The sequence below is a fragment of the Saccopteryx leptura genome, chromosome X (genome assembly GCF_036850995.1).
Source record: "Saccopteryx leptura isolate mSacLep1 chromosome X, mSacLep1_pri_phased_curated, whole genome shotgun sequence".
Lineage (NCBI taxonomy): Eukaryota > Metazoa > Chordata > Mammalia > Chiroptera > Emballonuridae > Saccopteryx > Saccopteryx leptura.
Genome location: NC_089516.1, coordinates 47,847,083 through 47,866,694, shown reverse-complemented (window position 1 = coordinate 47,866,694; position 19,612 = coordinate 47,847,083). Strand labels below are relative to the sequence as shown.

Sequence of the window (19,612 nt, the reverse complement as noted above, 5' to 3'; positions counted from 1 at the left end):
TGGCTTGAGCAAGGAGCTCACCGGCTTGGACCCAGGGTCGCTGGCTCCAGCAGGGGGTTACTCAGTCTGCTGAAGGCCCGCGGTCAAGGCACATGTGAGAAAGCAATCAATGAACAACTAAGAGGTCGCAATGCGCAACGAGAAACTGCTGATTGATGCTTCTCATCTCTCTCCGTTCCTGTCTGTCCCTATCTCTGCCTCTGTAAAAAAAAAAAAAAAAAAAAAAAAAAAAAAAAAATTAAAAATAAAACTGTCTTATGACCCATGTATCCCACTTTTAAGAATATATCCTCAGAATCCCAAAACACTAATTCAAAATATATGCACCTCCATGTTTATTGCAGCATTGTTTATAATAGCCAAGATCTGGAAACAGCCCAAGTGTCCATCAGTGGATGAGTGGATAACAAAGCTGTGATACATATATACAATGGAGTACTATGCTGCCCTGAAAAAGAAAAATTAACCTTTTGAGATGGCATGGATGGACCTGGAGATTATTATGCTAAGTGAAATAAGCCAGGAAGAGAAAGACAAATATCATATGATCTGATTTCTATGTGGAATCTAATGAATACAATAAACTGAGGAACAAAATAGAAACAGAGACAGGATCATATTGGAATAGAGAGACAGCTGTCAGAGGGAAGGGGGATGAGGGGACAGAATCAAAGATGAAAGGATTAGCCAAGTTATATATATATAACATATAGATACAGATAACAGGGCAGCAAGTTCCAGAGGAAAAGGGGGAATGGAGGTTGGTGAGGGGTGGCAAAGGGGCTGAAATTGGAATGGAAAGAGACTTTGCATGAGCATTGGGGACATGACGCAGGGGGTTGAGGGTGTTATATTGAGTGGGACACTTGAAAACATGTTAGCACAATAAACTAAAAAATTTAATTAAAATATCTTTTTAAGTAAAATTGTTTAAAAAAAAATTTTAAACAAAACAAAATAAAAAATAAGGAAATTACAAATGTTTTTCTTGTAAGAGGGATTGGAGAGGGATATAAGAGTAAGAAATAATAATCAGTCAAAATGTCCTTATATATCTTCCAAAGCCTAGACCACAAAATACCTATCTATGTTTCATATACAGTACTCAAGTTTCAATAAATCTCATAACAGCCTTTATGTCTTCAAACATAAAAATGCCCATTTTAGACAAAGCCAAGTTACAGGCTTTTCATTCTAACCAAGCCCCATCAAGCCCTTTCTGATGGAGCCTGATTTATTGGACTGCTACAGAGGTTTCCTACTGGTTGACACAACTCTATCTAGCACAGCGTAAGTTTTTCACCTGTGCCTTCACTCATTCACAGGAACTGAACACCTGTGAGCAAAGCATTGCACAGCGTGTATCACAAGTTAGAGACTGAGTAGCACATTTGACTGCCTCAAGTAGTGTACAACCTAGTGGGGAAAAGGGGCAGACATGAAGCAGAACAAGAGGCACTAAAAGAGATGAGAAAGTATGGAGAGCAATGATAATACATATTTTGCATTTCATACAAATATTTTCAAACAAATCAACAAATACTTGGATACATATAGGTAAAAAGAAAGTGCCATCTTTCTCAGTTTTAATTTATGTTTGGACTCTGAAAGTAGTTATCCCTACTACTCATTTGCTACTAAATCATAAGCCAGGTTCTCCTATATTATATAACTTTACATATAGAAATATTTTAGCCTCTATTTGAGGGCAGACATTTTTGTGCCCCTCCAATGTTACCAGTGTATCATATACAGAATTGAAACTAAATATTTCTAAAATAAACACATTGAGCCAACTACTAGAGCTCCCCCCAGTAGTCTACCCCACTGTATCAGGTGACAGCATCACATAGACATTGTACAGAGAAGCGTGTCCAAGAGTCTATCGAATATACAATACAGGGTAAGGCAAAAGCAAGTTTACAGTTGTTTGTATGGAAAATAATATATCTATATAATTAATAAGTAATACAAGAATAAACTCTGTGTTTCACACATTCACAACTGTAAACCTACGTTTGTCCCACCCTGTATTTTACCCTTATATTCCACAGCAATGGAAAACTTGGTGAGGTATAAAGAGAGAAAGCTCAAAGAAAAAAAAACAAGAATTTATACGCAAAATCATTTCACATTAAGAAAGTCTGAATTTTATTTAGCATTGTATCTGAGGCACTAATGAGAGTAAAGTAAGAACATGAAGATCAATCTCACATTCAATTTTAAGGAGTCTTGCGATAAAGAAAGCACACAGATTGCACCCAATCTCAAAAGTATCAAATGCCTTATTTTTACAATACATAAAATATGCCATGGGGCCTTGCTATCAAAAGGAAGTAGTGTAAATACATCCAGTCTTTCCAATCTGACAACTCCAACATATGTTGTTCTGATATTGTTCCCAATTCCAACCTAGAAATCTAAAGACAAAACAAACACTACAGAAAGCTTTCTGGGCAAAGAAGTCTCAGAAACAGTTTGATGCCAACCCTGAGAATCAAGTCAAATGGCCTAGTGTTAAGCCAACATAATGCTACCAAAAGTTTGAAAGCCTTAGCGCTTATACCTCAGATTAGATCAAGGAGATAATTCTCTTTAAATTCAATTTCATAATCAGATAGAAAATCATGGTTCTTCAGACAGTAAATTCATACTATACTACTAAGTATTTTAAGGTAATTTTTACCACTTAGTGAAAAGGTCAAAATAATAATTAGGACTTTTAGAATTGAGAAAGGACGTTCACTCAAAGTTAATAAAATAAATCAGTGAATCAACTATATGTACCCTCAAAATAATTAGTTCTGCTCAGGCTGCCAGGATATATAAATAAAATATTAAAAACTTATATACAAGAAGATATATTTTTACAACTACAACATCAAAGAAAGAACAAAGCTTTAAACATGTAATATTTCCTTAGAAGACCCTTCCTTGAAATTGTCTACTACTGTTCTTATATAAGCAAAGTAAGAATTGCTAGGAAAAAACAACCTAAAAATGAGTATTAAATCTGTTTACTATCTTTAATAATTCTACCATTCCTAAATTCTCCCACAAAAGGGCATTATAGTTTTTCAGTTTATTGCAAACATATCTTTTTTGAAAAGTCAACCCAAATGTTGCAGCTATAATAGAAATTTTTATTTATTGGCATTATACTATAAAGCACAATGAAAAACATCTGATTTAAATAAATAAAAGCCATGTTTTGCTCAGGAATATTATGGTACATATACCATATAGGTTGTTTTACAGCAGATACTAGTTTGCCAAACTTCAGAAGGCAATATGCTAAGTCATAATTTTGATATTGTCCCTAGCTGTTTCTTGTCAACCTAGAGAGTCTGGTGGCATGTCATGTTGAGAGACTGCCATGTCAACACCACTTCGTTGCTCACAGGTGATTCTGCTGTGGTTGAACACTCATATCCTTAAGATGCAAGGCCTAGTAAAAAGCCTCCCACAAATCCACTGGATATCACAATGTTCTGTTTGACAAATTCTGTTGCCTGAAACATAAAATTAAACAAAAATACTCTTAATTATACTACAACATGGGTGAACTTCAAAGATGTTTTACTAAGTAAAGTATGAAAGACAAAAAAGGACAAACAAATGTGTGATTCCACTTACATGACTAGTCAAATTCATTGAGAAAGAAAGTAGAACAGAGGTTACCAAGGGCTGCAAGAGGGGTTACTTGTGGGAGTTAACTGTTTAATGGTTAACGTTTCGGTTTGAGATGATGAAAAAGTTCTGGAAATGGATACTGGTAATGATGGCACAAAAGAAATGTACTTAATGCCACTGAATTGTGCATTTAAAAATAGTTAAAATGACCCATTTCATATTATATTTATTTTACCACAATAAGAAAAAGAAATAAAGATGGAAATTAAAAAAAATACTCTTATTTATTGAATCCAGAGCTAAGTAATATTTTCAGATGTTTTCCTCAATTCAATAATATTCAGCAAAAATTCCTGTGCACCTACTAGAGCAGTGCTAACTGCCACACAAGATACCAGGACTGTCCATTACAAACTGAAGGAGCCTAAAGCCTCCAGACAGGCCCTGTATGCTTCTTGGCTACTGAGATAACAGGTAAATTTAACAGATACTGAGGTGCCTACTCTGCACCAAGCAGTGTTTTAGGCCCCATGAGCAATAATCTCACAGGTAAAAAGAAATCTACCTATAGGACAGGCATAAATGGTCCATTCATCAAGTTATTAAGACAGATTATTTAATAAATTCCCACAGCATGCACAATGTTTAACAATCTACTTAGCCCGTAAAAAAAAAATGTACAGATTAAAAAAAACACCACCTTGATAAAATATCTAACCCAAACAAAATCATGAAGCAATTAGACAAAGTCAAACTGTGAGATATTCTACTTAGATGCTTCAAAAATGTCAGTTTTGTGAAGAACAGAAAGAAAGAAAACAAAAACAAAAATATGGACTGTTCAGGATTAAATGAGACTTCAGACACATGTAAACCAACTGGAATATATAATTCTTGATTAAGAAAAAACAAACAGTATAAAAGGTATTTTGTGGAAAAATTTTCACATGAACTGCAAATTAGGAAATACTATTGTATCATGTTAAATTTTGGGGGATTAATAATGGCAATTGTAGTTGTATAGAATATCAGTACTCTTGGGAGATGTGCTAAAGTAATTAAGAGGGAAAAGTCATGATGTCTTAAATCACTTGGCAAAAATAAAAAGTGTACATTTTGGCCTAGTGGGGTAGTTCAGTTGGTTGGAGTATCGTCCCAACATGTCAAGGTTGCAGGTTTGATTCTCGGTCAGGGCACATACAGGGATCAACCAATGAATGCGTAAATAATTGGAACAAATTGACGAATCTCTCTCTCTCTTCCTTCCTCTCTCTCCAAAAATCAGTAAGTAAATTTTAAAAACTTTTTTAAAAAGTGTAATTCTCATACATACAAAAAGAGATAAAGCAAATATTGCAAAACAATTTGGTGAATAGATGAAAGGTATTTGAGTATTAACTGTATCTAACTTCAACTGGTTTGAAATTTTTCAAAATAAAAAGTTTGAGGAAGTAAAAGGAACAAAATCAAAGACAAGGGTAGAGTCAATTCTAAACATAGTACAAGAAGAAAATATACATTATAAAAATTAATAAAACTAAAACACATTAATAAAATATACATATTTTCAAACTATTTCACCTCAAGAAAAAAAAAGGTAATTTTATTTTTCCCAGACCTTGTCTATACAAATACACATTTGTAAAAGCAGAGGAAAAATTCAGGAAAAATAACGTTATCAGCTTTTACATGTAGATCAAAGGTGGAAGATGAGCAGAGGAAACTATGTTAACTACTAAAAATTGATTGATTTAAATAGTGGCTTGATCCCCAATTTTACTTCAACACTCTAGACATAACCAAAAACACAAATTTTTAAAGAAGAAATGAATCCCTTGTCACATTTTCTACTAATCAAGACCTATTTAAATAAAATGGAGGCAAAAATGTACATTGTCTTACCTCTTCAATTATGTTGTTGATTTCAGGTGCTGCCCTATTTGCTCGCTTTTTAATCTGTCTTTTTGCTTTATTTACACCTTTTTCAACTTTCTTCCAGTCGATCTGCACATAGCCACTGTGACTAGCAATCTACAAAAATAAAAATGGTTAATTCTAAACCAACCAGGTTGCTAATGAATCTATTAATCAGGAATATATAAATATTCAGATTTCAAGAAATACATGCAGCTTAGATATAAGAAATCACAATTTATTAATTTATTCATTTATATTAATTTTTATTTATTGATTTTAGGAAGAAGGAGGGAGAGAGAGAGAAACATTGATTTGTTATTCCACCTATTTACAGATTCATGGGTCGAATCTTGTATGTGCACTGACCTGGAATCAAACCTGCAATCATGGCATGTTGGGACAGTGATCTAACTAACTGAGCTATCCAGCCAAGGCCTATTCATTCATTGTTAATTTATTCATTTAACAGATATTGAGTGCCTACTCTGTGCCAAGCACTATTCTAGGCCCTTAGCCACAGCCAAGAAAAAGGAAAAGATAAGTCTCCACCCTCTTTGAGTCTGTTGGGGAAAACAGATATTAAACATAAATACTTAGATGTGATGAACACTATGTTTAAAAAAGTATAAAAAGATTCCAAAACTTATGTTATTACTGTACTATAATTCTATCATAATTTTTAGAATTTGGGAATAATCTAAAAAAGACAGAGATTATCAAAATTATAGTACTAAAGAAAAAGCACCTTTTAATTAAATGTTTATTATAAGGGATCAAAAAAGAAATCAAAGTAGCCTGATAAAGGCTTTTCACCTGAACAACTAAGGAGACTAAAGAGCCACAACAAAGAATTGATGGTTCTTGTCTCATTCTCTTCCTGCCTGTCTGTCCTTATCTGTCCCTCTCTCTGTCTCTCTCTCTGTCTCTGTCACACACAAAAAATGCTCTTCATTAAATCTGTCTCTACTTAAATTAAGAATACTTTCTGGTAAATGCTTTTGAAAGTAGAATAGAAAAGAAATATTGTTTATACAAGTTTCATGCCATAAGTCCTTTCACTAAAACTATAGCTAACTAAATTGAGGAACAAAATAGAAACAGAGGCAGAGTCACAGGGAACAGATGGACAGCTGTCAGTGGGAACTGAATTAAAGGAAGTGAAGAGATTGGTCAAAAAACATATATACATAACACATAGATACAGACAACAGGGTAGCAATAACCAGAGGGAAAGGGAGGATGGAGGTAGAGGGAGGAGGGACAATGGAGGGGAAATGAGGGTGGAAAGAGACTTTGTGTTCGGCATGGGGGCACGATGTGGTGTGTAGATGGTGTTATACTGAGTGGGACACTTCAAACCATATCAACACAATAAATTTAATAAATAAATAAACAGGCAAAAACTATAGTTAAATGCCTACTAACCATAAGGAAAATTCTCATTTGGTACTGCTGAAATACTGAAAAATCTGAACAGGTACAGCAGTGTGTGCATAACCCAGTACAGTAAATTAGTCGCTCCGAATAACAAAATCAAATTAGAAAGAATCACACAGTAAGCCTTGTATACCATTATAAATCACTTCTATCAAGCTAAGGTTTTCTTTGTAATTTTTAACATATCATTTTGACTATGAACCACACAAAAACTTCAATATTGAAAATATCTGATTTTATATAAACAGGTTGGGAATCTTGGGTTCTACTTTCACTCTGAATGGGTACACAGAAGAATTTAACTGTATTTCTTCCTGTATTTATTCACCTTCTATCACTCACTTTGAACTCCAGCTTCAGCAAAACAGTGCTGATTAAATCAAATAGCAAGTGAAAGCTTTTCCTTGCAGTAGTTGGCAGGCAATTTAGATGGAGGTGATGATGAACCTTCAGGACTCTCCCATAAAGAGCAACTGTAAACCCTGGCTAAAATACAAGGGCTCCAGAATTAACAAAAACAAACAGATTTTAAAGGGGATTTGAAACTTGCAGGAAGAGTGACCAATATAAGGTGAGTGGCCCATTTTTGTGGCTTTATCCTGAGTTCAGAATGCAGTTGCAGGGTGGCTAACACTTCAATAGAAAATATGCCATCTTTCCAGCCTAAAGAACCAGAGGACATAGCCCAGGACAATAACAGCTGCCAGAAAGAAGAGAGCTAGAGAAGGGGAGTCCTAAATTCTGGGTAAACTTTATCCAAGTCCTGAACCATAACATACATTCAAGGGACAGAAGCAAGCATTCTGGCTAAGGCTAAAAGAAACTGGTATTTGAGCCGCTACCCACCACAGGTGAAATACAGTTTGCAATTTGAGTCTAACCAAGTTAACTGCCTACTAAAATCAAATAAACACACTTCAGAGGAATAAAATAGAATCCAGAGTCTCTACAACATAACATTCCCAATAATATCCTGGGATTTTATTCCCAGGATAAAATTCAAAGTTATTTGATTATGACAAAACACAAAAATGTGGCCTAGTCTCAAAAGAAATCAACAGATGTCAACACTGAGATGACCCAAATATTGAAATTATCAGGACTTTATTTTTATTGATTGATTTTAGCGAGAGGAAGGGAGAGACAGACAGGAACATCAATCTACTCCTGCATGTGCCCAGACCGGGGATGGAACTGGCAAACTTCATGCCTCCGAATGATGCTCCAACCAACTGAGCCATCCAGCCAGGGCAAAATTATCAGGACTTTAAAGCAGCTATTAAAACCATGCTCAACGAGGTAAAGGAAACTATGTTTGTAATAGGTGAAAATAACTCAGCAGTGATACAGAAAATGTACAAAAGAACCAAATGGAAATCCCCGAATTGTAAAATATAGTACTGAAATAATTAACTGGATAGGCTTAATGTCAGAAGGTAAATGACAGGAAAGAGTCAGTGAACTTGAAGCTACATCACTAGAAATTATACAATCTAAAAAAAATAGATAGAAAACAATAAATTAATAAAGCCTCAGGACATTATCAAAAAGCCCAACATGCACATAATCAGAGTTCTGTTCAGAAGAGAAATAGGAGGAAACAAACATTTAAAGAAATAATGGCCAAAGCCTTCCCAAACATGGTTAAAGACATAAATTTACAGATTCAAGCAGCTCAGTGAACTCCAGGTAATGATCTAACACAATTATGAAATAACAATACTCAGTTGATTTAAGGCGGGGGTGGGGGGAGCATGCAAGTGTGGGAGATTAGGGGGTGGAGTGCAAAGAGGTTCAATAAATTATAGCGAAGTTCTCATATTCCATAATGGGAAGCCAATAGGCAATACCTCAAACTAAAAGGTTAAAAAATGTACAATTAACTTGTTTAGGAAAAAAAAAGATAAATACTTTAAAAGTCATCTAAGAGGTCAAAAGATGTGCTTCAAGGGGAGGGAAACTGGGAAGGTAGTGAGGAAAGCAGAGTACTACTCTAATCTGAAATAAGCCTTGTAGGTGTTATTTGACCTTTTGAATTATGGGTATGTACAACTCTGAATACATTGAAGATTTATGTACCACTGTCTATTTTAACATGGCAATGTGATATTACCTACCAGAAAACACTTAATATTGGGTTACTAGAAAAGCTTTAAGTTTTAAGTAAACTAATATTTATATTTAAATATAAGGTAACAAAAATATGGAAGTGGGCCTAAAGAATAAGGCAATTATTTGAAAAGCGATTTGTTACTCTTATTTCCTCTTTGTTCCTTCTACTGAGTTTTTAATATAAGTCATATTTGTGGGAGAAAATTGGTTTGATGCAAGCAATTCCCATGTTCTTTTGCTTAGTGACTTCAAAGAATATGCGGACTAGGCCCAGGAAAGTAGATAGTAGCAACGTGGATTTGAATGGTGCATATTGAGTGGACTGAAATGGACTTCTGAAGAACTGACATGCAGAGTGAACTGCAATGTATAATCCCCTCTATTCTGTGAACATTTCAGAAAGCTCTGCTTCAGTCCAGTAAACAGAAATGACTTTCCTCACAAACAGAAATGACAACCAAGTTTTAAAATAGCTATAGAATTAGATAGCTTTAATTCCTTTCTTTTTGAAGATTTTATTTATTGATTTTAGAGAGAGGAGAGAGAGAGAGAGAGAGAGAGAGAGAGAGAAAAAGGGGAGGAGGAATGAAAAGCATCAACTATTAGGTGCTTTGTAGCTGCTGTAGTTGCTTCTCACATGTGCCTACACCAGGCAAGCTCAGGGTTTTGAACTGGTGACCTCAGCATTCCAGGTCGACACTTTATCCACTGCACCACCACAGGTCAGGTTAGAGATCTTAATTCTTAATATACATAAACCAAAGTCAAAATCAGCTTATATAAAATTCTCTTCTGTACAATCATTGAAATGTTCATTCAAAGGACTAAATTTGAATATTAACTGTGTTTGTTTTTACCTTTTACCACGAGTAAGAAGCAATTACTCCTAATAATGTCACCAAAAAAAAAAGACAATATTTTATAAAAGCTGTTTAGTAAACAACTCAAAATTTGCACTTAACACATACAAAACCATTCCATTTGTACTACTGGTTATTACATGATCAATGGCTTAGGTATTGAAGTAAGATTCTGGCTGCTGTGACCATCAATTATTTTTAAAATCTGGTACGACTAACAGTTTTGCATCTTTAAAACTGTTGCTAACATCCATTCCCAGAGATTTTCATTTTTAGGATTTACTATATTTGATCTTCAGGGAATGATATTTTTAGAAAAATATATGCCAAACAGACATGAATTCCAGATAACATCCTGATAAACATCCTCTAATGGCAAAGCATTTTTAAACTTAGAGGAGCATGAATAAAACTGAAATTTCAAAACCACCTGCCTCAGAAATAGGATTATGAATGATTTTTTAAACCCAATTTTCCACTTTCTATATTATTATGGTTCCCTAGTTTTAAAAAATATATTAGAAATTGCTAACAGTAATTTCCTCTGGGACGGAAAACTGATGGCTAGAAAACAGGAAAGAGACCTGTGAATATTACATGCTGTAGGTGTGTGAATTTTAAATGTATGGTTAAAATGGTCAGGATGAATAGGTTTATATTACTGATGAAATGTTCATTTTGCTAGGGAGATGCTTCAAGGAAAATATGGGTAAGTAATAACAAAAAAAATTGAGGCACCATGAATTTAAAAGTTGTCTTTTTAATAACTGGAATCATACCGTTTTAAAAACTTAGAAGTATTTAAATTATTGTCTTTCATGATAGATGCCAGCTTTCAAAACTCATTTTAGTTTGTCCATTAACTGATGCCTGAAAGAAATATTCCATCTTCTACTAAAATGGACAGAAGTGAAATGGCTAAACTTGATTTTCTCAGTTTCCAAGGCTATACACATAAGCAGAGGCAAGGAAATAAAACTCTGACTTACCTGAAGAAGAAGAAAGCCACCACCTACTGCAGTTGCTGCAAGTTTTCCAACTTTCTGAAACAAAAATCCTGCACACCTTTAATGAAATAACAAAAAATGAGGTCAATGATATATTAAAATCTCTCCCTCTTCTACTTTTCATTGCTTTCCTAATAAATTCTAATGCCTTCCCATTTCTTTTGATCACGTTCCTCATTTACTCAGAAACACTCAATTGTTCCCTTCAGTTATATAAGCTCATCAAAAGTACACAATCTAAATTGTCTGAGATGTGCTTCAGGAATGGAGAGAAAGGGGGAATTTAATGGAAAAGAGGATTTGCTACTGAAATTGAATGTTGAGTATTGAGGGGTTCGCTATACTCTTCTTTCTACATTTGTAAAGTTGAAATTCCCTATAATAAAAGTGATTTGTTTTGTTTTGTGTTTTTAATATAATCAAGATGTTCTACACGCCTGGCTGAACCTCACTCTACCCAAAACTTCTGCTCCAACCCAATTCGTTTCCAAATAGGTCATCACCATTGCTCAAACTATTAATCTCCCTCTTTCTAGGGGTTTCCACCTAGTTCTGCCTATCAAAAACTTTTCTATCCCTTATGGTCCGGGTGTTGTCCCACTTTCATGACTACGCTTCAGCCCACATTTCTCATCGCTTCCATACCTGTATCTATTTATCTCTATATTAAATCTGTTTTGTCTCATTTATCCACTTAGAATGTCAACTCATACTCCTTTTATGATTTTCTCCAGTGAGCTCATATTCCCTTCAGAATTCCACATCCAAAGAGTGCAAAAGAATCTCAGATTGTTAACTCTAGCTTTCTGTAATTAATTAAATAGTGTCCCCTCAAAATCCATGTCTTTCCCAGAATCTGAGAATGTGACCTTATTTGGAAGGTTATTGCAGATGTAATCAAGTTGAGACAAGGTCATACTGGATGGAGTAGGGTGGGCCCTAAATCCAATATGACTTAACCCATTATGTCACAGGCACACAGAGGGAAGATGGCCATGTACTGACAGAAGCAGAGACTGGAGTAAATCTATAAAACAAGGAATGCCAAGGATTGCAGGAGGTCACCAGAAGCCAGGTGAGACAGCATCGAACAGACTGTCCTCTGAGCCTCTGTGAAGAAACCAACCCTGCCAACACTTTTTAGACTTCTATACCCCAGACCTGTGAGAGAATCAATTTCCCTTGTTTAAAGCTACTTTGTTAAAACAGCCCTACGATACTTTGTTGTGATACTTTGTTAAAACAGCCCTACGAAACAAATGTGCCTTGATAAATGGAAAATTTACATTTCCAATTACACGATAAGCTTCTCCAGCCCCCAGAACCAGATCCAGGCATACACTGTTTTACTGTACTTCACTTTATTGTGCTTCACAGATGTTGCATTTTTTTTACAAATTGAAGGCAAGGCCCTCCATCAGCAAAAGACTATAACCCTCTTTATTGTGGTTGGCTGGAACCAAACCTGCAATATCTTCAATGTCTGCCTATATTCAAAATATGCTAAAGCAAATATCATCTTTTCCACCAAATCAATTGTTGCTAAGGTCCCAGATGCATGTAAATACAAATTTAAAAAGTTAATTTTATACTTGTCAAGTTTACATATATAAATACCTAAATTGATGTAAAGTGACTTTGACTTAGAATCTAAGAAAAAAATGAATTTTCACAAGCATCCAAACTAACTCCAAAAATTCTCATATTTTCAAACTAAAGAGTCAAACTTGTGTCTGACCCTTGTGATTTGACTAATCTTTTATTCTAACATGAACAATAGACCTATAGTAGCAATTATGTAATCATGTGGTCTGAAATGTTAACTGGTTAGGTTAATGTTTATTAACTGCTTAATGTATTGATATTTACCAGTATCGTTATAGTAAGCAATAACTCCTTAATTTCAACAAAGGCTCAGTGTTCCATAACTCTCTTCAAAGTATTATATTCCATACTAGCCCACAAAAATCAACAGAATCATCTGTATCATAATCAATAATTTTTACTGAGAATTTTACACTGCTCAGTACAGGGCTGACAATCCTGGACACCAGTTCTCCTGTGGGAGTTCTCACAGGTTTTTCCAGTTGTTAGCACTAAACAGGTAAATACTACTTATGCATAATTAACTCATCTGTCTTCCTCTTTACTGTCACTGAATCACATCCATTATATTTGCTAATATTTGAGATGGGGGAAAAAAGACTCAAAGGAAGGGTGAGAAGGAAACAGTGTAACAGTGGTGGGCATAGGGGAAGATCACCAAAACCCAACACTAATGATTACACTAACCATATCACACAGAAAAGCCTCAAGGTAGAGCTCTTCCTGGGTTAACAATGTAAAGTCACTGAGTGAGCATGGTAACTGTCACAGTACAAAGAGGCAGTAATTAGGATCCCAATAAAATGTAATGGAAAAGATGTTGTTCTCACCAGCCAGTCACTCCACCCATTACAATCTGGGTGGCTACTGAGTATTTTTCTACCATAGGTCCAGAACTGTGGCCGAAAACACGATTCCACCAGTGGTGCCTTCTTGCATACTCAGTTAAATCCAACACTTCATAAGATTCATCATCACTTTCATATTCTTCAAATTACAAAATGAGAAAAATGAAAATAAATTCAGAGTCAATCAAAATTAGAAATACCCCATATAAACTTTATGTTACAACTCACTGTTACCTTTGGATAATAGTTAAAAAAGAAACAGATGGAAACATTAAAAGTCTGTTACACCCAATCCCTGAGACAAGGGGGGGGGGCCTCAAAAGTAAAGGGCCTAGCATCTCCTTTCCAAAGGCCCAAAGGCCCAGAGATGGCCCTAGGGCCCAAGCCAGGCCCGGGTCAGAGTTACACAGCAGTGAGCGGTCGCCCACCACCCCCTTCACCCGGAACCCCGAAATTTCAGTAGGACCTGGCTGAGTTACATACACAGTAGTGAGGGATGCTCCTCCGGCCCAGTCTCAACAGGGTCAGGTCAAAGTTACACAACAGTGAGAAGTCACCTCTTCAAATCTCATTAGGGTCAGATCAGTTTCACAGTATTAAGGGTCACCCCAAATCTCAGAAGGGTCAGGGCCAGAGCAGGGTCCATTCTCATCAACGGGAGAAAGGGCGTCCTCCTCTGACAGAATCGGTTACGGGCTCAGCAAGAAGAAATTACTTCAGTCAAGACTGTAAAACACGTTTCAAGATGGAAATGAAAGGTCAAAAGTAGGCTCCATTGGGGGCGGGAGTGGCTCTTCGCCAGCGTTCAACCAGGAAAGGGAGAGTCTAGTTCGGACGGGTGTTCCAAGCTGGTGCCTCAAGAAACAGAGCCCCAGGACCCCTGGGACAGGGGAAGGAAGAGGCGGCCCAGGAGCAAGGTCGAGAGTTGTGAGCCGCGTCTTAGAAAATACTTCGGGCCCGAGCCGCTCACCTTGGGGAGGGGGATTCCGGGTCACCATGATATCGCCGGGCGGCCAGTACTGAAGGTGGTCCCCACCTGCCCTCCTCTCCCCACTACTTTAAGAACCGCTCTAGGCCCAGGTGGAAATCTATGATTTCTTTTTTCCTCCCTCAGCTGCTCCAAGTGCGTTATCCTGTCCCCGCCCCCTCCTGTCAGCGCAGGGCCTTCTGCGCAAGCGCAAGGCTTGAGGTGGCGGGGGGGGGGGGGGGGGGGGGGGGGGGCAGGGAAGGAAGTAGGCTAGCCGTCCCTCGAGGCTTGTGGGAGTGGTAGTTCATTGTTCTTGGAAGCCTCGCTTTCCACCTCAAACCCCCAAAATTTCGTACGGAGCTATTACTTTCTTTTAAGGAGCCTCAGGGCTGGAAGGGAGAGGTTCAGCACATGGTTGTCTAAAGTGAAAACCAGTTTGGATTTTTGAACACTGTGCCAGAATTCAAGCCTTTAAAAAAAAAACAGGGTTTTTAATAAAAAGATGAGAGGCCCTAGCCGGTTAGCTCTGTCGATTAGGCACCGTAGGGGAAACACCAAGGTTGTGGGTTGGATCCCGGGTCAGAGCACATATAGAAAAAAGGAAGAGACCAATGAACTCACAACTAAATAGAACAACAAATGAATCTCTCAGTCTCTCTAAAATCAAGCAAAGAGAGAGAGAGAGAGAGAGAGAGAGAGAGAGAGAGAGAAGAGAAACCCTATTTCAAACCATACTGTTCTTTGGAGGCAAGGACTCACCCAGGGGTGGAAATTTTTTCTAACGCTCTATTGCTGGGAATTGGAACCTTTTTATCCTCTCCCTCTTTATATATACTTTTCCTGCCAGTAACACAAGGGAGGTAGAGAAATGCCTAGGAACTGACCTGACACCAGCTATTGCAGAGGGCATAAATTTTTAGCATCAGTTTATTATTTAAATCTGACAAAGGAAAACATCCAGTTCTTCACATAGAAGTCCTAGGGAATTCTATAGAATGAAAAACCGTGTTGATTACCAAGCATGTAACTCAGGTTCACATTTGCTTTTGCAATCTAGGTGCTTTAAATGCAAGGGTTGATTCTCTGAAGTTCCTTAGCTTTGTGGTCCCTGAAAAGCAATTCTAAGACTGGCTGGAGATGCTAGTGTTCAAAACCAAAACAACTTTAAGGGACATAATTTCAGGGGTCATTACTGAAAATTTTTTTCCCAAAAGTTAAAGATTTGTGTTCATACACTTCTTCCTATTGCCCATGCACTCCTAATGAGATGCTAAAGGAGAAATAGCAAACGACGGGACACTGAAAGAAGAGAACGAGGAAAAACAACTCAAAGGAAAATTACAAATTGAAAGAGCAAAATGTAGGGTTGAATGGGAAAATGACATCCAAAGGACACTTTAACAGACTCATACAGTCCTGGCCAAGTAGCTCAACTGGTTAGAACACTGTCCCATATGCCTCGGTTGGGGTTCAACCCCTGGTCAGGGCACATGCAAAAATCAACCAAGGAATACATAAATAAGTGGAACAACAAATTGATCTCTCACTCTCTTTCCTTTCTTCTCTAAAATAAATGTTTTAAACATTAAAAAAAATACTAGCAATAGCTGGCAACTACATAAATAAGTCACTCTTCCTCTCAGAACAATAGGATTTAGAATCAAATGGTTATTGAGAAATTATGGAGAAAATGGAAACAAAACACTTCCCTTAAGATGCCAAGGAATACACCTGTATCTAAAATATATCCTGTTGACCCTGAGAAGAATATACTTGCCAGAATGGTCTCCTCCTGGTTAATTGGACTCAAATTCAAAACAGAATCTAGCAGCTATTGTTTACAATGAGCTCTGCATTTCAGAGAAAAGCTGCATCAAGCTGCCTGCCTCCTGTACTGTGTTCCTACCTCTGAACCATTATAAAGGGTGCTGGGCTTCTAAGTCAACCAATGGGCTGAAGACCTGCCCCAGCCAATCAGGGCTGTGCAGTTATATCTTCATTTGCATATTTACCAACCAGTCAAGACAGTGCTATTTGAACCAATCAAAAAGTGAGGATTTGGAGTCCTCATTTGCATAAAAACGGACCAGTGGAGGGGTAGGTTTGGGCACTTCTCTATATAAGTCATCTTCACCTGTGCCTGAGGCACACTCTCAGTTTCCATTAATGATTGTATTTCCCTAGCTGGGACTGCAACATCGGCTAGAGCTATAACCCCAATCTGAGCTGCAACGCCAGAACTATAACACCAAGCTCTCCTAGCCCAGGCTGCCTCACCAAGTCTGGCTCACAGTCCTGCTGTGTATGACCTACAAATTCAACAAATCCAAAACATCTCCACACTATCCATGAATTTACTCAGAGGAACAACAAAATCAAAGTCACTTCCTTTTCCCTTTTCTTTTTCCCCCTCAGTTAATGAGCTATTTATCTTGTACTTGCACCACCTAGGTGGTGACACCCCTCTGTCCTTGATGCTCTCCAAGGACCCCTTTTAGACCATTGTAATGGCCTCTCAGTTGGCTTCTTCCTGCATTTTCTTACCTCTCCCAATCCCACAGCAATCTCATCTATTCTGTCACTACATCTTCTCTTCTAAAACCTGACTATATTTGACCCTTCAACAACATAGGTTTGAACTGCATTCGTCCACTTATACGTGGATTTTATTTTCTTTAAGACTTCCCTGAGGAAGTCCTATTGTTTATTTTTAATTTATTATTGACTTAAGAGAGAGACAGAGAGAGAAGCATTAACTCGTTCTACTTAGCTATTCCATATGCACTCATTGATTGCTTCTCGTCTGTGCCCTGACTAAGGATCAAAACGGCCACCTCGGTGTACCGGGATAATGCTTTATGCACTTAGCCACCCAGCCAGGGCAAGGATTTTTTTTTTCAATAAATGCCATAAATGTATTTTCGCATCCTTATGATTTTCTTAAATTTTTTTTTTTTTTTTTTTACAGAGACAGAGAGTTCGAGAGAGAGGGATAGACAGGGTCAGACAGACAGGAATGGAGAGAGATGAGAAGCATCAATCATTAGTTTTTCATTGTGCGTTGCAACACCTTAGTTGTTCATTGATTGCTTTCTCATATGTGCCTTGACCGCGGGCCTTCAGCAGACCAAGTAGCCCCTTGTTGGAGCCAGCAACCTTGGGTTCAAGGTAGTGGGCTTTTGCTCAAACCAGATGAGCCCACGCTCAAACTGGCGACCTCGGGGTCTCCAACCTGGGTCCTCTGCATCCCAGTCCGACGCTCTATCCACTGTGCCACCGCCTGGTCAGGCCCTTATGATTTTCTTAATAACATTTTCTTTTTTCTAGCTTACTTTTGTTAAAAAGAAAACAGGCCCAAAATGGCATCACTCATGATAAAAGTCCATGCTCTAATTGTATTTAGTTTCAATCTCTTTCAGAAACAGAATCTCTCAACCAGTCTGTAATTTTCTGGTCAAGCACTACTAAAGTAATCTGTCTCTTGGGTCCTCTCCACCCCCACGCCCCCAAGAAAGAAGAGGCAATCTGTATGAAAACACTTCACATTCTTTTCCACCAAAGAAAAAATGTCCCCCTCCAAATAATAACAATCTTTTCTTTTATTAATAGTTCTCCTTGCCTGACCAAGTTGTGGTGCAGTGGATAGAGCATCAGACTGGGACATTGAGGACCCAGGTTTGAGACCCGAAGGTCACCAGCTTGAGCACAGGCTCATCTGGTTTGAGCAAAGCTCACCAGCTTGGACCCAAGGTCACTGGCTTGAACAAGAGGTCACTCGCTCTGCTGTAGCCCCGCCCCCCAGTCAAGGCACATATGGAAAGCAATCAATGAACAACTAAGGTGCAGCAATGAAGAACTGATGCTTCTCTTCGCTCTCCCTTCCTGTCTGTCTGTCCCTATCAGTCCCCCCCCTCTCTGTCTCTGTCACCAAAAAAAATAGTTTCTTTGCCCCACCCTACTTCCTATAAAAAACACATTTGTACAACCTCTCAGAGAGCCCTTGCAGTCACTAGATGGGATGTTGCCTGATTCATGAAATACTTAATAAAGCTAACTAATGTTAGGACAATATTTATATGTCTTTGCTGTGTTAAATACCTTTTGTCAGTGTTTTTCCATACAGGTGCCTTAACTTCCACAGATGCATTGTTTCTCTACTGCTGATGCATACAATGTCTCTGGAGCATAACGTGGTTATGGCTGGGCCACAAATTGCCACCACTAACAGGTATCCTGTTGCTCAACCAGAGGTAATAAACCACCGTAGAGAAGAGAATATCCAACCTGTGGGGTGTGACAGACTTCAACTCACAGTACCGACTGGACCTGACCACCTACCTTATAAAAGATGTCCCCTCCCTTCACTTTCTGCTGACACCGTTTCTGGCTTCAGCTCATCTGTGAGCAGATGCATTAATACAACTTTTGCTCCTTTAAATATTCTTGGCCTGGTTCCTCTCAGCATTGACCTAACAAATCTTCAAATTTATTAGGTTGAATTTTGTATTTTAACACTGTATTGCAAGAATGCATTATATAATACATAAACAACTATGTGTTGTTGACTTGTCACCAGAAAGGGACTGGGCCTGGAGTGGGTCTGCCTTGGGCCCGCTGGTAGTGTGTGGGTTTTTGACTTGATAAAGGAAAGATTTCACAACATGAGCCCTGGTGATTTTGAGAGTATTTATTAAAGCTGGGGACAGTGAAGCCCTGGCCGGTTGGCTCAGTGGTAGAGCGTCGGCCTGGCATGCAGGGGACCCGGGTTCAATTCCCGGCCAGGGCACATAGGAGAAGCGCCCATTTGCTTCTCCACCCCCCCCCCCTCCTTCCTCTCTGTCTCTCTCTTCCCCTCCCGCAGCCAAGGCTCCATTGGAGTAAAGATGGCCCCGGGCGCTGGGGATGGCTCCTTGGCCTCTGCCCCAGGCGCTAGAGTGGCTCTGGTCGCGGCAGAGCGACGCCCCGGAGGGGCAGAGCATCGCCCCCTGGTGGGCAGAGCGTCGCCTCTGGTGGGCGTGCCGGGTGGATCCCGGTCGGGCGCATGCGGGAGTCTGTCTGACTGTCTCTCCCCGTTTCCAGCTTCAGAAAAATACAAAAAAAAAAAAAAAAAGCTGGGGACAGTGAAACAAAGGGCTTAGGATAGAAGAAGCAACAGGAGAGAGCCTAGGAGGTGCGCTGCTTTAGCTCTCTGGAAATGTTACAGGAAAGAAGTGAGCCACGGTGGGG

At 38.3% G+C, this 19,612-nt stretch overlaps 1 protein-coding gene across 1 annotated transcript; it reads right to left on the bottom strand.

Moving 5' to 3' along the window:
* Positions 1-3,220: 3,220 nt before the first annotated feature.
* On the bottom strand, positions 3,221-14,564 carry FUNDC1 (FUN14 domain containing 1). The gene is made up of 5 exons (XM_066357271.1): positions 14,390-14,564; positions 13,402-13,558; positions 10,949-11,024; positions 5,536-5,664; positions 3,221-3,512 (listed from the first exon to the last, which is right to left on the bottom strand). Exons 1-5 carry the CDS (start codon positions 14,415-14,417, stop codon positions 3,435-3,437), a joined length of 468 nt encoding a protein of 155 aa, XP_066213368.1. The 5' UTR covers positions 14,418-14,564; the 3' UTR covers positions 3,221-3,434.
* Positions 14,565-19,612: the final 5,048 nt, after the last annotated feature.

Coding starts and splice junctions, on each gene's coding strand:
- FUNDC1 (XM_066357271.1), bottom strand. CDS start 14,417: ATGGTGACCCGGAATCCCCCTCCCCAAG. Junction 11,025..13,401: donor ATGGGTGGAGTGACTGGCTG/GTGAGAACAACA, acceptor ATTTCATTAAAG/GTGTGCAGGATTTTTGTTTC. Junction 5,665..10,948: donor GTGGCTTTCTTCTTCTTCAG/GTAAGTCAGAGT, acceptor TTATTTTTGTAG/ATTGCTAGTCACAGTGGCTA.